This window comes from Talpa occidentalis, unplaced genomic scaffold, assembly GCF_014898055.3.
Source record: "Talpa occidentalis isolate TD23 unplaced genomic scaffold, MPIMG_talOcc4v2.1 talOcc4.13, whole genome shotgun sequence".
Lineage (NCBI taxonomy): Eukaryota > Metazoa > Chordata > Mammalia > Eulipotyphla > Talpidae > Talpa > Talpa occidentalis.
Genome location: NW_023601322.1, coordinates 58,801,232 through 58,821,797, shown reverse-complemented (window position 1 = coordinate 58,821,797; position 20,566 = coordinate 58,801,232). Strand labels below are relative to the sequence as shown.

At 53.2% G+C, this 20,566-nt stretch overlaps 1 protein-coding gene across 1 annotated transcript; it reads left to right on the top strand.

Moving 5' to 3' along the window:
- The first annotated feature begins 6,643 nt into the window (after positions 1-6,643).
- Positions 6,644-20,072, top strand: CDX1 (caudal type homeobox 1). Its single transcript, XM_037508948.2, is given in 4 exon segments — positions 6,644-6,809; positions 6,812-7,081; positions 18,520-18,665; positions 19,183-20,072. Coding segments are annotated over 4 exon segments (792 nt in total). The 3' UTR covers positions 19,393-20,072.
- Positions 20,073-20,566: the final 494 nt, after the last annotated feature.

The following is a 20,566-nucleotide window of genomic DNA, read 5'->3' as shown; positions in this document are numbered from 1 at the left end:
ACTGAGTGGGAGAAATCCCAGTAGGCCGGCTCAACACTCACTCACAGAGCCAGCGGCCACCACATCTGGCTCTCCCACGCTCCCAGGGCTGCCCCCCTTCCCAGGCCTTCCAAGCCTGGGGCGAGGAAGTAGCACACGTGTCCCAAGCATCCAGCTCAGTCCTCTGGGATGTCAGAACCTGAAGAATTCTAAGAGAGTGTCCAGTGGAAAGGCATGCAAATTAAGGCTCAGAGAGCAAGGGGGACTTCCCACAATTGGCAGATAGAGAAAGGAGACCCCCCAGCTCATGTCCTTCTTCCTTGTACACTTTCAGCAGGTAGATTCTTGGACCAGACACTGGGGAACTAGAAGAAGAGCATGGTGGGACATATCCCAGCCTGCCCCCACCACCCCGCCCCACCCGGAAACAGCCGAGTGGGTGGGCAGAGAGGCCAGCAGGACTGGAGCAAGGACTGGAGCAAAGTGAAAAAGCCACAAAAGGTGGTTCCTTCTCAGGTGTGGCCACATTCCCACCCTAAGTCCCTAGGACTGTGCTTACTGTGTCAGCCACCAAGACCTGACAGGGTCCCCTGGAGATTAGGGCTTCAAGGCCCTGCCCACCTTGGCCTCTCCCGGCCCAGAGCTGGACTAGTCTCAGTGCCTCAGGGTCACAGGGGACAAGGATGTGTGATCCACACAGATGGATTAAAGGTCATCAGAACAGCAGGACCCTGAGAGGTCTCACTGGATACGCTGGGTCCCAAGGCCCAGAGAGGACCAGGACCTGTTTGAAAGCACACAGCAGGTCCAGAATGGGGCTGCTCACTCTGACTCCCAGACTGTCTTGTCCGTACTGCCATTTATCCATGCAGCAGATGCTAATTGAGCACTTACTGTGTGTCCTGCCCTCATAGAACTAACATGGAAACCATGAATTCATGATATCATGCTATGATAAGGTTAATGGAGATAGAGAGCATATTGGGCTGGGCGGGTAGAACTACTTGTTTAGGGAGATTGAGCTTTCTTGGGGGAAGAAACATTTCAACTGAGACCTGAAGTTAAGAGGCCACACACAGTGCAGGGGCAGGAACAGTGTTCTAGACAGAAGGAACAGCATGTACAAAGGCAGGGAAAGAGCCCAAAAGAGCTTGGTGTATTTGAACAGGAAGAAAAGAATGGTTAAGGCACAGAGAGAGTATGGTGGGGTGTAGGCTGGAGAGGGTGTAAGGGCTTTGCGGGTCCTAGGGGGATCTTGCTTCTATCCTGAGAGTCAGGAGGGACAACTGCAGGATTTTAAGCAGGAAGCTGCTGCAGTTTGGTCACTGCAGTGCGTTCTGGAGGAATGGACTAACAGGGACAAGAGGTGGGGCAACGGTTCATGTGAAGGTTGTTGTGATCCCCAAAGGCTGCCTGCCCTGCCCTGACTCTGTCCATCCGAGAGGCCGAAGGAATGCACCCAAGAGGGAGGTGGGGCTTCTCGGCCAGTCCACGCTTGACATCTGACTCACGGTGCCACCATGTTTGCTTCCCTTGGCCTCTGGATCTCCTGTGCTCAAAGGGTCAGGCACAGTGCTCTTTCGCAGGAGGACATTCTGTCCCTGGGGCCTCTGTTTCCCCACAGGGAATGGGGTTCATGGTGTGGGGCAGACTAGGAAGTCAGGGAGACTTGCAGTAGTACCCCATAGGGCCAGCAGGTGGCGCCCCTAGCTTCTGGAGGAAGCAGGAGGCGACAAGGGGCTCAGAGGGGGAGGGAATTGGAAGCAAAGACGCCCACAGGGGCACCAGCACCCACTCAGGGGGCTCCCATCTACCCCTTGGAGGTGGGCAGGATAGGAATTACCATCCCTGTTTCAAAGGTGGAAGCCGGGCCTCTGAAGACAAGACAAGCTTCCCTTCCAAGGTCACGGAAGGAGATTGAGGCTTAGGGTGCATCTAGGGAGAGGCATGAGGCTAGAGGGGGATCCTGTGGACCCAGTTTCTCCTCTCAAAGTCAACCGAGTCCCACAGAAAGCTGTTCCCTGAAACTGTTCCCATCCAGCACCATAAACCTGACTTAAAAACTAAGTTATCACCACGATCTTTATGAGGCCATTGCTTTTGCACCCCACCCATGGAGGCCCTGGTGAGGTGTGTGAGAGCAGCCCAAAGGGAGGGCTTCCAGAGGCAAGAGTGACCCGCCCAGGGAGCCAGAGGGAAGGAGAGGTCCAATAAACAGCCGCTCCCAGAGATAAGGGCTGTCAGAGGAAGACTACTGCCAAGTGGCTGGGGCCTTCTCCCCCTTTCACATGCCCGTCACTGTCTGAGACAACCAATTCCCAGTGGGCACTTGAGGACACTGAGGCCCAGAGAGGCAAGGGGTCAAGGTCACATGGGAGTAAAGACCATGTGGGGATGGTCTTTATGATTTCAGCCAGCCTGGGACTTTTAACCAAGGCTCCAGTATCTTCAGGAGTGGACAACTGGGGTGTCACATCAGGGTGGTTAGGTCTCTGTTTAGGGGTCCACATAAGGGTGAGGGCCAGGGGAGAGAATGGTCTCTTTTGCATGGAGAGGCCAAAGGAGAAAGAGGAACCAGGTGTTTGTTTAAACAAAACCCCCAGATAGGGGAAGGGGTGGGGGAAGAGATACCCAGGTCATCCTGCAGGAGAGGAAAGAACTTCCAGTGAACTTGGTGCCGTGGCCTCAGGCAAGTGACTTCAATTCTCTGAGTTCCACCTGCTTCATCTGCGAAATGGGCTCATCCTCACTGTGGCTGAAGTGGAGTAATACATGCAAACAACCTGGCATGCGGCCTGCACTTAGCAAATAAATGGCATGACTGCTGTTGTTATTACCCCAATGCAAGTGTAGGGTCAACCCTGCAATCTCAGAGAGAGGCACCTTCAGGGCACTGGCTACAAGTCGGAAGACCTAGGTCTAAGGCCAGTACAGCACCAAGTGGCTGAGGGAACTTTCCATAGATTTCTGGGCCTCTCTTTCCCTATCTGTAAAACAGGTGAGTTGGTGCTTCATAGGTATTTGTGGTCAGCTATGATGTCCCTGCTCGCCTACCCTGGTGGACCTGGGGACATTTGGAGGATCAGCAGGGCTGGACTGAGGACCTCTTGAGCATTCTGGCTGCTCAGTGAGAAGAGCCAGTGGAAACCCAGCTTCTGTGCCCAGCCCGGTGCCCGTGTGACCTTGGTAAGGCACCTGGCCCTTCCTATGCTCCCTTTCCTCATCCAGCAAATGAGGTCAGCTGCCCCCACCCTTTCCAATAACCAGGATTCAGAAAGTGGGTCCAGAGGGGTGTGGAGTCCACATAAATGGGAGAATTAGCCTGTCCAACCCTCTACCCTGGCAAGGACAATATCGAGGGGACCAAGTGAAGAGCTGAAATGGCTTCCCAGGCCTCTGCTCTCTCCCTAATGAGGGAAATGGTCTCTGCTCGCCTGGAAAGTCCTCCATCTCTCAGCCACCACCCAAGTCCTGGACACTGTTTCCTCACTCCTAGGCCCTGGCCAAGCTCTCTACTTCTCTCAGCCGAGCCGTCCCTCTGGCTCATCCACACACCTGTTAGGACATCCCCTCACACCCTCCCCACTGTTCCAAACCCCTGATAACATTTACTCCCACACTTTATGGGCCTGCCCCATCCACACTGCTCCCCCACCGCGGGGGTTTCCCAGTCCCAGAGGACCACAGGGCTCCAGCCTATGCACTGACCCCCTCTGCCCACTGCGCCTTCCCTGCTCCCCAGGGGTCCTTTGTCACTTCCTCTGGCAACGCTTCCATGTCTCCTCCCTCTGGTTCAAATCTCCTGATTCCCAGGTCTCACACAGATGTCCTTTTTACCTTCTTGTGTGTGATTATTTGATTTGTAACTGCTCCCCCTACCTCCCCCCACACCCCCTAGGTTGTTAGAACTCCAAGGGCAGGGTCCCACCAGTAGCTCACAGGATCAGCCCAAAGGAGGAAACTTAAGACACATTTGTCAAGTGATTGAGCAGAGGAGCAAACAGATGCCTAGACAGTCCAACCTGAAGGCCTCCATTGGGTCTGACTTCGCATATTCTAGGCATTAGAGAGCGCCAGGCTTCCCACCCCAAAGATAGGTGTCCTCTCCGAGCTCCCCTCACGGGACCTCTAGCGCCCACTTGCATGCTTCCTGTGGTGGTGAGCTCCTCGCCTCCTTCATGACGGCCCATCTCACGATGGAGGGCCCTTGAGAGAGAGAGAGAGCTGTGTTGCAGGTGGGTTGGCTTCTCTATCTGTGCCTGCAGCTTTCTCTCTCAGGTCCCAGTCCCTGACCCTCTCAAACCAGACCTGCAAGCCCACTCCAGGGCACCTCTCCTTCCTGAGCAGCTCTGGGAGAGAAGAGCCCAGTCCCCCCAGGGGCGTCCTCTCCCCTCTCAGGATACTTCATTTTCCACCCACCCCTTGAAAGACTGGTTCTGAGCCCAAGGCATCAGACAACTTCTGTGCAAAATATCTCCCACAGTCGGCTTCCTGACAGGGGAAGGGGGCCTTCCCTGCCAAGGCAGCCATGTGCATATCCATGTCTGGAGACCACCCAGGCGGCAGCCGTCCCCTCTCCCACCTCCTTCCGCTGCCTAGTCCCAAGCACAGTCCCTTTCCTTTCTGGGCCTCAGTGCTTCCATGTGTAAAATGGAAAGCGCTCCCCTTGGGGGGTGGAGATCTTAAAATGCCTACTGTTAAATCACCCATCAGATTCCAAGTGGGACCAGCTTCACCTGTGCACACACCAGGCCAGTGTTTGGAAGAGCTGCATGCTTGGATGGGTGTTCTGCTGTCACCATCTCAAAATCCTTAATGTTTTTGAACAAGGCATCTCACATTGTCATTTAGCACTGGGTCCTGCACATTATATCTAGATCCCAGCACATCTGTGTAATGCTGAGATACCTTCCTGATGCCAAAGCCCAGGCAAGTGCACCTGCTGAGTTCACACAGCTGCTGGGGTGCCCCATGGCACAGACCACCCGGGTGTGATGGTAGTGCTCTCCTTGAGACACTGAGCTCTGGGAGGGCAGGGATCAAGCCCTTCTGGGGCCTGCAAATCTGACTTGTACCCAGCTCAGGGGTGGTATACAGGAAGCACTAAATCATTAGGCAACAGGTGAATGGATGAAGCAGAGGGGTAGCTGTGGGAAGACCTGCCCCAGATAATGGGTAACTCTAGGGAGGTTTGATAGAAAAGACCCTGATTCAGCCTAGCTTCTGGAGGCCACATGCCCCTGCATGCTTACAGGACTGCCAAGAAATGTCAGAGGATCAAACCCCTATTCTCTGATAGGGGCTTCTTTGCAGCTCCTTGGCACTGAACCAACGCCCTGTGGGATGGGAGCCGAATGGGCTACTGACCCAGAGTCCTGTCCTTCATGAATTCTTCCCAAACCCCTCAACTTTTTTTCCCTCTCCCAGTTCACTGCTAAACCCTCAAACTGTCTGCTCCCTCCCTCTAACTCCTGTGACTTAGATAGCTATAACGTGTCTGCCAGTCTTTGCCGGGGAGGTGCATTAAAAATTCCAAGGGGCTCCAGCTATAATAAAGAGACCGGAGGTTTTGGGTCCTGATTCACCCAAAGGAACTACTAAAAAGACATTTTTTGATCCACTAGAATACTTTGAGTATGAACTGCACGTTAGATAATATCCAGGAATTTGTGTTCATTTTGTTAGATGTGATAATGGTACATTATGTAAGAAAATAGGTGCTTTAGAGATGCATGGTGAGGTAAGTGGCGTAAAATGACACGATGTTTGAAATTTGTTTTAGACTACTTTAGCAAAATAAGGAAATAAGTGCGACAAAATCTTCACAATGGTTGAAATTGGGGGATGGATATAGCAATACATAGCGGTTCACTGGCAATTCTACTTTTAAGTATGTTTGAAATTTCTCTTTAACATAAAGGGAAGCCAAGGGCTGTCAAGAGCATTGTGAAAATTTTTCTAGGATGTCCTGAACATTGTCCCTACTCACCCACCTCTTCAGAGCTAACTCCTGGATTGTCTGTGGACTGCTGTGATTGCATATGTGCATTTTCCAGGAAAAAACACCCACAGCTTCCATCCAAGACTCTGAGGGGTCGTGACCCACACCCGGCCACCCCCCTCTTTCCTGGTAAAAGATTTAGGGCCTGCTACCTTACCGAGGGGAAACCTGTTTGAAGTCGGCGGGTTGCTCCCCTTCCCTCCAGCTGACCACAAGGGCGAGTGTTACAGGCCTGTGCGCCGGCCCTGGCTCACCTTTTCTCTACCTGTGCAATGTGCTGGCGGCGCAGGCAGCCGCGCGAGGACAAGGTGTTTGGGCCGCTGGGCCTCTAGGCCGCGGTCTGTTCGAAGATCGCCGGGACACGCCCCGAGCGCCCCCACCTCCTCCCGGCCCCCGTCCGTCCACCTCCCGCTTGGGGCGGCAATTTGTCTCCTTTTGAACCCCCCGCCCCGGACGGGATTCCCCCTTTGATTCGCAGCCGGGAGGCTCCCCCAGCTTTGAAATGCAAAGCCGCCTGGGCTGGGGCCGCCGGGCCCGTAGCTATAAAAGGCCTGGGTGGGGCGGGCGGCGGCCGGCCAGCGAGTTCAGGTGAGCTGCGGCTCGTCGGGGCGGCCGGCGGAGGCGGCTCCAGGGCCCAGCATGCGCGGGGGCCCCGGGGCCACCATGTACGTGGGCTATGTGCTGGACAAGGATTCACCCGTGTACCCCAGTCCCTCCAGGCCCTCGAGTCTCGGGCTGGGTCCGCAAGCCTACGGTCCCCCGCCCCCCGTGGCCCCGCAGTACCCCGACTTCACCGGCTACTCGCACGTGGAACCGGCCCCCGCGCCCCCGCGGCCTGGAGCGCACCCTTCCCGGCGCCCAAGGACGACTGGGCAGTTTCCTATGGCCCGGGCCCCGCGGCCCCCGCCGCCAGCCCAGCACCGCTGGCGTTCGGGCCACCTCCGGACTTCAGCCCGATGCCCGCGCCCCCAGGGCCTGGCCCGGGCCTCCTAGTACAGCCTCTTGGCAGCCCGGGTGCACCGGCCTCGCCCGGAGCGCAAAGGCGGACGCCTTACGAGTGGATGCGGCGCAGCGTGGCGGCGGGAGGTGGCGGTGGCAGCGGTAAGGACCCCTCCCTCGCCCTGTGCCTCCAACGGTTGCGCCCCTGGGCACCAGCAGGTGCTGGGGAGAGACTGGCAGCCCCCTGTCACGTTTCTGCCCTGGCCTGGTCTGGTTTCCAGGAAGGTGGTCCTCCCACCCTCTCACCTGGGGACTATGCTCAGCCTCTCCATGCTGAACCCCAGCCTTCCATACCCTTAGTAAACCTGTCTTGATACAGACAGGGAAACTGAGGTCTCTAGAAGTGAAGAAATGAGCTTTGGGTTGTGGGTCAGGGCCCGCAGACTTTTATCCCTAGTGATCATCTATTCCTTTCACCCTATCCCAACCCCAAGCAGAAGCTGCAGACTGCCCCCACCCCACCCCAAGGACCCACGAGTGGATTGTGTGAACATGGGCAGGTCACTTTCCTCTCCAGTCTCAGTTTCTAGCTGTGCAGTGGACCGATCAGTCGTGGGTCATAGCCTTTGAACTAAAAAAGAGCCCCCTTTGGTTAAATTGGGAGGGGTCCCCACTAACCATTCCAGGGCCTTCCCTGAACTCTTGACCCCGGGGGAGGGGAAGCAAGAGCAGTTGGGAAGGTGGCTACTGTTTGGCTCCTGAGCCTGTGAATCTCCTGCCCCAGGCAGGCCTCTCTGATCCACCCTCTTCAAAGGCAGGGGAGGGGGCAGGACAAAGGCCCCGCTTTAATGAGGGGCGGCCTGACCTCCTTCATAGCACCCCCCCCCACCTTTGTCATGTAACATTGGCTGCGCCTTGGCTCTGTAGTGACTCCTGTTGGCCGGGAAGTGAATACCACGACCCATTGTCCTGGCTGTGTCCAGCTTGTCCTGACAAAGGCCACCTGGTCTTGGGGGGCGGGAAGTTGACCTGCCCATCCTTTGATGTCCAGCTCCTCCTCCTCTTCCTCCAGCTGAGAGCAGCCTGGGACTTCCCCCACCTCCTCTCTAGCTGTGCTCACCCAGGGCAGATGCTGGGGAGGGGTGATCAGTAGCTACAGATGTAGCTGAAATGTACCATTTTCTGGGGAGTCCCAGAGACAACCCTTCTGGGTGCCTCAGAGGACCGGGCTTACGCTCCAGGTCTGCCACTCATTTCTGAAACCTTGGCTAAAAATATTAACAGCAAACATTTATGGAACTTACTAATAGACCAGGCACTGACCTAAGGCCCTGCCTGTATTAACTCATTTAATTCTGACAACATTGTGGTAGGTACTATTATCACCTCCTGATTTAAGAGGAAGAAACTATGGCTTAGAGGGGTTCAACACTAGTACAAAGCCACAGAAGCACTGACAGGGGACTGGGGGAGGGGGGAGGGTTGTTGATTTGAACCAAGGCTGGTTGGCCTCAAGCCTATGCTAACCTTTTGAACAACTGCTTTTCTTAAACTGATCCTTCCCTGGGCCTTGGTTTTACTGTCTGTGAAACGAGAGAGAAGGGTCTGGTGCCTTTGAGTTACAAAAGGCCCCCTTTAAAAAAACTGGTGGAAAGTACAAGTCTACCTAAAGTGTTACCTAATTGGGCAGACAATTTTGGGGGTTCTCAGGGTCCCCACTTTATCCATAAGTCCTGGTTGAGAAGCCTGCATTAGATTCTAAGAGAGGGGCTGTCTGGGGCCACAGTCCCTGGAGTTCTGTCTGGGAGGTCCTGGGGAGGGAAGCTGCTTTCTTCTCCACTACTTCAATCCTTGCTTCCTGCTGAGCAGGCTACTAGGAGATGGCTGGAGGGTGGGAGGGGGGGTTCCCTGGGGAGGGCCTTGGAGAGAGGCCATCTCCTTGTTGGAGAGAGTGGGCCCATCAGGGTCCAAGGAGTGGCAGGTGGCCCTGGGGAGCCCCCAGGCTATGTGTTTTCAGGTAGGTCACCTCTGTGGGCACCGGAGCTGCCAAACCAGCTCAGCTCTGGGCTTGAAGGGCTTTTGGAGACTGTTGTCCCCAGGCATATAGGGAGGGGGCCTAGGAGTAACTCTTCTCCAAAACAAAAACCTTTCCCCTTTTTCTCCCAGGAAATAGGAGGAAAGGGTAAGGGAGTTTGGGGAGTTCCTCAGGCTCCAGGAATGTGGCTGCCCCAGGACACAGAAGCCTTGGTCTTGGAAGCCCGAACCTTGGCCCTCCCCTACTTGTCCTCAGTTTCTTCTCTGAGCAATGAAGATACAGGGTCTTGGTCCTCCCAGGTGGCACAGGCTGTTGATTGCAGCGCTGTGAAGCTGTCCACAGCCTCTGCAGTGCAGGTTCTATCCCTGCCGGCCATGGAGATACCCACATGGCGTGGCAGACCTCTCCTGTCTCACCTGCTGCTCCCCTCAGCAGTGTATTTCAGTCAATCTGCCTGTTCTGTTTCCCACTCTGTCTCTGGTGAATCCTCTTACCTTCCCGCACATCTGGCCTGTACCCTGGTTCTTCTATGCATGCATGAATGAATAAATCTAAAAAAAAAAAAAAAAAAGATACAGGGTCTTCCGGGGGCATTTCCTGTGCACTGCTGTTTTCTGAGACAGAAGAAGAATGATCAGTACACCCCCAAATGTCACTGGCCATAGGCCCAGCTACCCTTTGTGGCCAGTCCCTTCTTTCCCTCTTCTGATCCTCCAGCAGTCTGGACTATCTACATTGGGTAGTTAGAGAACAGACATTCAGATGGGGATTGAAGTCCAGACCCCATAAGGAATGTTGCAGTTTCATACAAGCAGAGGTGGGCCTGGGATAAATGCTGAATAAGTCAGTTTAAAATTTTCCAGTGGTTTCCTATCACATTTAGGGCAACATCTACTCTCCTTTCTGAGCTGGACAAGACTGCCAATCAGCCCCGGCCAGCCCTCACCTCTCTCTGCTCCTCGCTCCTTCCCTGCCAGTTCCTCAGAACTGCCACCCCTGGTAGGTCTTATGCATATGCTGTTCCTTCTTCCCAGAATACGCCTTCCCTGACTTTTGTAGGCCTCCTTCTCACCTTTTTAATCTTAATTTAATGGTCACCTCTTCAGAGAAGTTCTCCATGATTTCTCAAAGTAGGTTCCCCACATACCCACCAATTTCTGCCATCTTTCTTTCAGAGAGTTATCCTCCATCTCAATCTACTCGCATACTTACTTGTGTGTTGTCTGTTCCCCAACCAGCATACCATTTCTGTGGTATTCAGAACCCTCTTGAGAACGGGTTCCAACCCATGACTGGAACCATCCTCCATCAGTTTGCCTAGATACAGAGATGCTTACTGGGAACAGTTCAGAGCCAGGCTCGGGATTGCATTTCTGTTAGAAGCTACATAGCCTCAGTAGATTAACTTGGATCTTTTCTCTGAGCCTCAATTGCTTCCAGTATAACTTTAGGTTCATAGGATTGCACATTGAAGCAACCGTGCCTAGAAAGCACAGCCCTGAGCCAGGCACACAGTAGGTACTTTGTGCCTATGACCCTCATGCCTCTGACCAACTCTGCCAGTCCCCAGCATGCACTGGGGCACACCTCATACTCCCTGTCTTTCCATCTGGCTCCCTCAACCTGAGCTGTCTCCCCACCCCCTTTATTTTCCTCAGTTTAAATGCATTAAATTACTTTCTTTAAGACCACCTCCTCTAGGAAGGCCTCCTTGATCTCCTCCCTTCCAGACACTATATGAGACCCTTGTTTAAATAATAGTTACCATGGACTGCTATCTGCCATCTGTTATCTGCCCTAAAGGACCAGTGCTAACCAGTGCCATCCTTTCTACCATGACTTGTTCATTGCAGGTGCTCACGCAGAAACTGATAACCATGGCACTGGCCAGGTGCCAGGCACTCAGAACTTTGTATGGGTGATCTCACTAAGCCTCATGATGCTAAGAGGTATGAGGCTCTATTATTTGCCTTCTTTTGCTAATCAAGTTAATGAGGTTTAGAGAGGGTAAGGGATTTACCTAGCCTCACACAGCTGGGACATGACAGCACAGGGTTCATACCCAGACAGCAAGCCTAACAAATAAAGCAATGTGCTTGGACCTGAGCCTGAGTTCCAGCCCAGGTGGAAGAAAACGAGGCCATTGCTGGGAGGTTGGGCGAGGTGGGGGGGGGGCGGGGGGGACGGGAGGTGGGCCCAGCAGGGGCTGAGCTGCTTAATATTGGTTGTCAAGGCAGAAGCTACGTTTGACACCTCCTTTCTCAGATGTAGCTGGGAAGGGGAATGACCCAGTTAGAAGGTGGCGGAAGGCTTTTTTTGGTTGGGTGTTCTCTCCCCCCTGCTTTTGCAGTTATTGCTGCTGAGGGCTTGGGGGATGATTCTGAGGTCCAAAATGGCTTTGTTAGCAGCAGGGTCTGCCTGTCAGTGGGAAGCTGTCTTAATAGGCTGGCCTCTCAAATTTCTGTCCTGAAACTCCTGAGATTTGGCAACAACACTTACTCTGGAGTCAATGCCATCACGGTAAACCCTCCAGCTTGCTGGGGGCACCCCAAATATAGATTCCTCTACATCCACACTGAAGCACTTGTGTTAGCCGAGACTGACATGCCTAGATCACCCCCTCCAGGGATTTCCCATGGCTTGAAATCAAGTCCAAACCCCTCATCCCAAGCTTGGAGCTCTGCTGGCTTCTCTAGTCTTACCTCTCTCTCTATCTCATTCATTCATTCAGACAGGCAGACAGGCAGGCAGACAGGCAGGCAGGCAGCAACACTCTCTGAGTGTCTCTTCTGTGTGAACATTCTTCTAGGTGCTGAGAATTCCAGTCAGAACAAGGCAGATGGGGCCCCTGGCGAGTCGGAGCTGTCTGTCACGACTCTACTCTCTGCCTTGGGACCTTTGCTCATGCTTTTTTTCTCTTTCTAGAATATTTCCCCCCATTTGTGATGTAGAAGCCTCATTTTCAACCTCAGGTCTTGGTGTAACTTTCCCCTCTTCCGGGAGATGGCCCCTAATCTGAAGAAGGATTCCACCTCCCTACCTTAGCCCTGCCCTCAGCTGCACACTTGCCTCCCTTCATATTAACCAGTTTGTAATGATCTCAGTTGTTTGTTCCTTTTCAAACCCCCCCCAACCATGAAAGAGGGAATGAACTAGTCGACAAATAAAGGCTATTAATCAAATATTAATACCAGAGAAATGACAACATGCACTAGCGCTATTGAACGCTCAGCATGTGCTCAGCACTTTTTTCTCAAATATACAAATTTCTGACTCCAAAGCAGCAGTTTTCCACTAGATTAGTGGCTTTGAAGGAGGCTGTGGAAGCAGTGGGGCTGGACAGATGTCCTTGGCGGGCTCACGGACTGGATGTGGGAAGCAAGGGAGACAGGACTGGGCGGTGCCATGTGGACTTCTGGCCCGAGTGGCTGGAAGATGGAGGGCTGCTCACGGGATGCGGAAGATCAAGGGGTAGTAAGCCTGTGTGGGTCAGGCCCTATGTGGCCAGGTGAGCAAGCTGGCATGGTCCCACTGGAAAAGGGATGGAGTACAAACTCCCTCGCTGTAACTTCACCCCAAAGTGAGATGTCAGGACACGTGCTTGTGGATTATTAGGCTGGGACCTCTTGTCCAGACTAGAGGAGCTTTACCAGGGACCCAGAAACTCCACCAGGAAACAGCTTCAAGACCTCAAGTCATGAACCCTGGGAGAAGACTCAAAGGAATGCAGTGGCTGTTTGCAAGTCTTAGAGGGGCTGTTCTGGGTCAAGGGCACCCATTATTTTTGGTGAAAAAAGCTAGGAAGAATATCAACAGGTGGTAGGTGCAGTTAGAGGCACTCTGCAGATAGTGCCAGCACAGTCTGCTCAGGGCTCCTCTGCAGGTATGGGATCTGGCTTCGTTGGGGGTTTTGTCTAGAACTTTCTGTGATGATGGCTTGCTCTGTACCAGTACTGCCTGTGTCTAGCAGTCACTTGAAATATGGCCAGAGTGACTGGTGAACTGAATTTTCATTTTGTTTTTTTAAGAGAACAGGTTTATTAGGAAAAGGAGAAAGAAAAAGAGAGGCACAGGCAGAGTCACAGGCAGGCAGGAGAGCTGCTGAACTGAATTTTTAATTTTATTTAATTTCAATTTAAATAGCCACATGTGGCTAATAGCTGTCCTAGGGGATGGCCCTGGAAAAGCCTTCTCAAGAGTTCCTAGTATGTTCATCCAATCTGGATGGGGGCCCCCTTCTCCTGCCTCTTGTCTCTGCAGTCATCTTACCTTCTTCCTCATCATCATCATCATCACAGCCAGCTTTTACTAATAATGACCTGTGAAATAGATGATCACATTTAATCTCTGCAACTCTGTTTATAAGGGAGGTATTCATGTCCTCATTTTATACATTAAGTGGGGTTCAGAGGGGTTCTGTGACTTGCCTCAGTCCCCACTGAGGGCATGGGGCCAGGAACCCATCTGTCTGTCTGACTAAAGCATCTGTCCTCTATGCTACCTCTCAGAGCCAGGCCAGGTTGGGGAGTGTCAAAAGAAGGAGCAGGCAGGGATGTCGCAGAGGTGGCCTGGGAGGAGGAAGGTACAGTGACGATGGGGGGTCTGTGATCAGAAAGAGGGTGCCAGTGCCGGTGGGGAGAGATCTGCTAAGGTTGCAGGATCCTGCGAGGGGCTGGCCAAGCCATCCTTCTCTAACCCACCCTCATGCCAGCCTTACCTTGGCTGCAGAACCAAAGTGAGGGGCTGTGATAGCAGCCTGTGACAGGCGGTCAGCCACAACAAGGACCCAACTAGGGGCCCAATAGTGAGCTTCTGGCTCAGGAAGGACATCTGTCTGGCGTCCATCGGGCCAGGTCGGACTGCTGAGCCCTAGGCCTGGTGTACAGATGGGGAAACAGGCCCACACTGAGCATCACATGCCCAGCTGATGACCAGGCCTGATTGCCCCACTCCAGGCCAGTGTGTCCTTTACCCTGTGACTCCCCCACCAAGCAACATTCCTCCCTCTCCCAAGGGATCCCTCCAACATCTGCTTCTGCAAATAGCTCATGTCATGTCACTCCACAGTTGCCCTTCACAAGCTGCTGTCACATCCCTGGAGCAAAGAGGTTCAGTCATTTGTCAAGTCCTTCAGTTGCAGATGGTCAAACACAGGTCTGGATCCTTACAGAGGCTTTAACTGCTGTACAGAACTTCAAGTATCTACAGGCCCTGGGAGCTGGCCCCCACCCCTCACAGGAGAGAGTGAGCCCAGAGAGAAGGGGCTTAGTGAAAGCCACATAGATGGCTCAGAGCTGTGCCAGGACCTACTGACTCTGCCTAGTTTAGGATCCCGCAGTGGGCTTGCTGAAGATGGTAGGAAGATTCAGGCAAAGCAGATCTGGGGTAGAGCTTAGGCACAGATATTTTTAACAAACGTGTGTGCTCGTGCATATGTGTGTGTGTGTGTGAGAGAGAGAGAGAGAGAGAGAGAGAGTGTTTGTGTGTGTTGGGGGAATTTTTATGCACAGCCATTGGAGGCTGGACTCCACAAGGAGTTCAGGACTGGATTTCTGTTCCAGGCCCTGAGGACCAGGACTGGCAGTGTCACCCTGCAGGGCCACAAACCCAGCAGGAAGAGGGCAAAGGAAGTGTTGAGCTAGAGGAACAAGATTTTCCTGGAACCACCCACTATGCCCCAGGGCAGAGACTGAACTCTGTCCTGGCCTGGCCCAGGCTGGCCCCTCTCCTCCAGCTGAGCAAGACTGCTACGACTCTCAGACAGGGAAATTGTCCTTACAATTCTTTCAGTAACAATAACAAACACAATCAGAGAATCAACAAACATTGGGAGCCTCATGTTTCCAAATTGGAAGGGAGCTGATAAATAAACAGTCTCCTCCAACACATAGCCCAGATCAGCTTCCCAGCACGCCTGCCGTAAGCTCATCCTGTGACGATCAGAAGTGGATCAACTCCCTCCTTTGCCACCCACTTACTGTGTGCCAGGCACTGTACTAGGCATTCACTGCATCGTAGGCTCCAGGGCTGTTTCTGAGGCTGCCAGCAGGGGCTTACGTCTCAAGGCACCCCCGATTACTGGCTTCTGTTATTGGTGTGTACTGTCAGAAAGAACTCTATGGGTGCACAAATGTATGTACCTCGCCCATTTTTATACAAAAAAAAGGCAATATACCATTTACCACACTCTATATCTTGCTCCCCCACCCTTAGCACTGTGTCCTAGAAATGGCTCCATATTGGAATTTGCAGAGCTGTGGCTTTTCTTTTTAAAAGCTGCATGACATGTCCATGGATGAACCATCCCTTACAGAAGTTCCCTACTTGCAGACACATTCATTGCTGTAGTCTGGTGCTATTCAAAGCAGCTATAGCTTTGGGCATTTATCTGTGGGGTCAATTTCTGGAAGTGGGACTAATGAGTCAAAGGTCATGTGCATGTTGACCAAGGCCAGATGTCACCAAGTCGGGCTCCAAGGAGGATGTTCCAGTTCTCAGGGCCTGATAGCTTATGGGGTTCCCTGGGCCACACAGCGTGACATCAAACATCTGTCCTTTCACAGAGCCATTCTCTTAGCAATAAAATTGCATTTTGAGCAGCTATGCCAGATAGAAGCTCTACCAGCTAGAAGATCAATGGGCTTCTGGACTGGCCAGCCCCTTTCCTGAATTCAAAAGGGGGGTGACCGGTAGCCTTGTTAGACTGAAGATGAGTAATTGTGTAGGTAGAACTAGTTTTCCTGATTAACCACCTCCCTCCATGGCCCCCATTTTGGCCTTCAGCAAGGCCACTTTCTGAACCTCAGCTTCCCCCATCTATGAAATGGGTGTAATGGGTCCCTGCTTGTTCATCAGAAAGGATAGGCGCTGGGTAGCTGAGGAAGGAATGTCTTATAATCACTGCCTATACTCTCAGGTTGCAGTTTGGGTAGCCAGGGAGCCTCGCCCCCTAACCTCAGGCTGTCCTGGGGGTGGTGTAAGCTTTCTGGGCATTTTCAAGGCCTTGGCTTGTCAGCCATCCAGCCCCACCAGGGCTCCAGGGGTCTGTACTCCCCATGGTTTGGCCCCTCCCTTCCCAGAAGTGCAGGTATGGGGTGGGCTGCTGTGGGAGTGTCTGTTACCAGGGGTTCTTAGGAGGACTCCATGGCCAGCTCTGTAGACCCTAAACTTGGTGGCTTGAGTTACAAGCACTTTAGACCAGATGGCGTGGCTTTGGCAAATCCAGGCCCTCCTAGACAGGGAGGTTGGGCTAGGAGGACTCAGGACTTCTCTTACTTGGAGCTCTGGCAGCTGTAGAACCATCCTGAAACCCAGTTTCTTCATCTAGCTCAGTGAACTCAGCAGAGCTATGGATTCAGAGCTCCACTGGGCCCTGGCGGTGCTGGCATTAGGCAGAGCTGTGTTTGAGCCAGTGTTGAATTTTCTAGGCCAAGGAAGGGCCCATCTGGAGCCAAGTCCTCGGCAGCCACTCCCTCATCCCCTGGCTGGGCCAGGCTTGGCTGCAGGTCGAGGCTGTCCCATGCTGCATCGGGCGGTGGGCCGAGGTCAGTGGATGTGGAAGTGTCCACTGTGGTTCCGCTGCTATGGCAGGGAATCTAAGGAAAAGAGCTCAGGAACATCTGCGGTCTCCTGCTCGCCACACAACCGCTTGGTCTAGAGAGACCTGTGGCTGTCCTGCCGAGCAGTGTGGGCTTGATGGAGGGGTGGAGACTAAAATGGGGGGGGGGGGTAGTTAGCACAGGGTGCTGAGGGACAGACAGGGTCAGAGCCATGACCGAGAAGGTGAGAGCCAAGCTGTCGTGGGCACTCGGTGAAGTGGGAGGGGGCCGATGGTGGTACAGAGACCCTCCACGCCAGGCAGGGCACACATGTGTCTGGAAGTGCTTGCCTGTGCCTCCTATTTATAGCCAACGTTCCCAACTTCTTACAAAGGAAACTGATGTTTAGTCAGCCCTGCACCAGCCCAGGCCAAGTCTGACTCTTAATATACTCTCCAGACAGACCTTAATCCCAGCCCCACAGTGAGCTCTGACATTAACCCCAGATGGTCTTCACATCCAGTTCTGGCCCCGGCTGAGCTCCATGGAGGGCAGGCTGCCTCCTCTCTCTCCTGGATTACTGTAGGTCTGCCTGCGCTCCCTCTTTCTCTCCCCATCTTCTCTCCACACAGCAGCCAGAGTAAGAGGAAAATCTTCGTCAGACCCTGGGTCGGCTCAGAACCCCGCAGTGGCTTCCATCCCAGACTGAGTAAAATTGAGTCCTTCCCATAGGCCCTCACACCCCCTACCCCTCCTGCACCCCAGCCTTACAGCTTCCTTACTCTTCAGACAGGTGTGCTTCCACCCCAGGGCCTTTGCACTAGCCCTCCACCCTGGATAGCTGTTAGCTCTTTCCATCATCTCCTGTAGATCTTTGCTTAAATCCCCTCTCACTAAGTCCTTCATGGACCACCACTTTTAAAATCACAAACTCTTGTTCCTAAATCCCCTGACCTCCTTCCCTATCTTCTTTCTCTCTGAAATCATCAATGAAGGTATCAAATATTTTCCATATTTATTTTATTTTTGTCCCTCTCTCTCCACTAGAACCAGAACTTCTGAGGGCAGGGATCTGTAAATGTGCTCACTGTAGTACCCCAGCGCCTGGCTGTGGACGGAGTGGGATGCTCCAGCAGAACAGCCCCTCCCCAGGGGCAGCCCCAGCTCAGGGCTTGGTGTCCAGGTCAAGGGCCTTTGAGGAACATGACATGTCTTCAGTTCTTTCTGTTTGGTTTTTGGGACCAGCAGCTGCTAGGCATTTGGCAGGAATGGAAGTACTTACACCCCAAGATGTTTCCAGAAAACTCTCTGCCTCTGCCTTTGCCTGTGGAGGCTCTTCCCCGCTCTCCTCTCCTGCACAGGAGAAAAGAGCAGTTGACATCCTTGTAGTCTCAGTGCCCGCTGCCTGCCATGTCCCTCCACGTCTCCAGTGTTCAGCCCTGTGGGCTGAGGACCCATGTGTCAGAACCACCTGGGGAGCTTGTTAAAAATGCAGGTTCTTCCTAGACCCCAGATCACATGTAGTATGGTAAACCAAGTCACCTCAATAAAAGTAATACCAAAAAAAGTTTAAAAAAAGTTAAAAATATAAAGGAACGCAGGTTCTTCCCCCAGGCCTGGATGGCTTTCTGCTTCCCTTGGTCAGGGAAGCCCTGCAAGCTGTTTTTCACAAGTTTCCCAGGAGTGCCTGTTGTTGACTGCATGGAGGAGCTGCTGGGCCAAATCAGGGGAGCTGGCCACCTGGACTGAACCCCCAGCTTCACAGCAGCTGGTGGTGCCACTCTGAGCAGTTGCTCTCTCTGCCAGGTGCTGTCCCAAATGAACCTACGAACAGTGCCTCCCAGGTTCGGGTCTCGAAGTCTGAGCCCAGGGAGATGATCCCTGCAGACTGGGATGTTTGTCCCTCCCCACCTCAGGGCCCTCCTTTGGGGCCTGGATTGCTGCTCTTCCTTCCTGGGGCCCAGCCTGGACATTTCGCAGGCTCCCCTTCCCCACACATCTTCCCTCCTGTCCCCTCTGCCTCTCAGGTAAGACCCGGACCAAGGACAAGTACCGTGTTGTCTACACCGACCACCAGCGCCTGGAGCTGGAGAAGGAGTTCCACTACAGCCGCTACATCACCATCCGGCGCAAGTCCGAGTTGGCCGCCAGCCTCGGGCTCACTGAGCGACAGGTGTGCGGGTCCCCAGATTCAGCCACGAGAGTGATACTAGGAGTGTGGCCTCCAGGCTCTAGCGCAGACTATGGAGCTCAGGGAAGAGAACAAAGGCTTTGAGTCTCCTGGCCATATCACACAGCAAAGCAAAAATTGAGCGGTGCCTAAATGCCCCACACCCTCCACAAAACCCAGTATCCCAAACCCCAATAGAGGGAAAGGGGATTAGATCTAGGCTATAGCAGGCTATGATCAGGGCTGATTAAATCCAGGAGGGAGAAGTCACCGGGAGGGCTTCCTGGAGGAGGGGTGTTAAGGCCTGGCCTTGGAAGATGGTAGGGAAGAAATTTACAAAGAACATTGTTTTGAAGGTAGGAGAGTAAATTCTAGAGGGAGAACGTAGGATGGGTGGCTAAAGCCAGAGGGAGGCCACAATGTCATATTGTGAAATCCCAGCTCTGCTCTCCTCTCTCCCTCTTAGCCTGTCATCTGGTTCCCCTACCACTTATTTTCTCTCTATTCTCTTATCCCACAGGTGAAGATTTGGTTCCAAAATCGGCGGGCAAAAGAGCGTAAAGTGAACAAGAAGAAGCAGCAGCAGCAGCAACCCCCACAGCCTCTGCCCGCAGGTCATGAAGTCACGCCGGCTCCAGCTGGACCACCCCTGGGGGGCCTGTGCTCCAGTTCCACCAGCCTCCTGGGTGCCTCCTCCCCACTGCCAGTCAAGGAAGAATACCTGCCGTAGCCCCACGGGGCCTGCTGGCTGGGCCTGGGCACTCAGGTGCAGGGATCCTGCCGGATGAGAACTTTCCCCTGCTCTTGTGTGCTAGACCTCAGGTAGATAAGGCCCATGGCGAGAGGTTGCCACCCCTCCCAGGTGAGGGAGCCAAGATAAGGCCCGGGGCCCCCTCTTCATTTTGGAGAAGACAGCAAGCTTGGAGAGGACATGGTCAGCTGGCACCTGTCTCCTCAGCCCCACTCCTTCTCGGCCTCTCTTCATGTCCTGCCGGATCCAGAGCACAAAGCCCACGGGACTGACTGGAGGGCGGCTCTGAGAACTGTCCCCCTTCACCAGAATCCTCAGTTGGGAGGTGAGCAGGCTCCACATGCTACCAGCCCCACCAGACTGACCATTGGCGCCCAGGCCCCAGGAAACCCCCTGAGGACTTTCTCTGGACCAAGCAGAGCTCACGATGAACAAACATTTTCCGTAGAGTGGACTCTCTTGGATGCAGCTTCAAGAATAAATGTTTTTCTCTTTTTAAAAATGTACGAAGATCACTATACAGGACATTGAAGGAACATTTTAAAGACATTATCATCCCCAACCTTCCCTAACAATGACATCATCCTTCCCAGTCTCTGTAGGTCCCAAACCAGTCATCTTTAAAATGCCTTTACAAGATCAAAACAGAACCTTGTTGGAGTAAGTCTATGAGACCATGTAAACTTTTTTTTTTTTTAAGATTTATTTATTTATGCATACAAGAGCTGGGGTGTAGGCCAGAGGTCCAGGAGGGTGAGAGGATTCACCAGAGACAGAGTGGGGAGCAGAACTGGTGGATTCACTGAAATACACTGCTGAGGGGAGAGCGGGTGAGACAGGAGAGGTCTGCTGCGCCATGTGGGTCAGCTCCCTGGCTGGGGACCGAAGTTGTGCTGCAGAGGCTGCGGATTGCTTCATAGTATGGTGTTTAACCCCTTGCGCCACCAGGGAGGTCCAAGACTATATAAACTTTTAAGCCCATTTTGTCAGTGAATAATCAGTCTTTTGAATTTTTCAAGAATTTCTAGGCTAGGTTTTTCTTTCAATAGATGACATTCATTGAACACCCCTATGTGCCGGGCATGAGTGGGCCCAGGAAACTCCTATTCCTCCATCTGCCCTGGTCATCAGGGAAACAAAGCATCCAAGGATC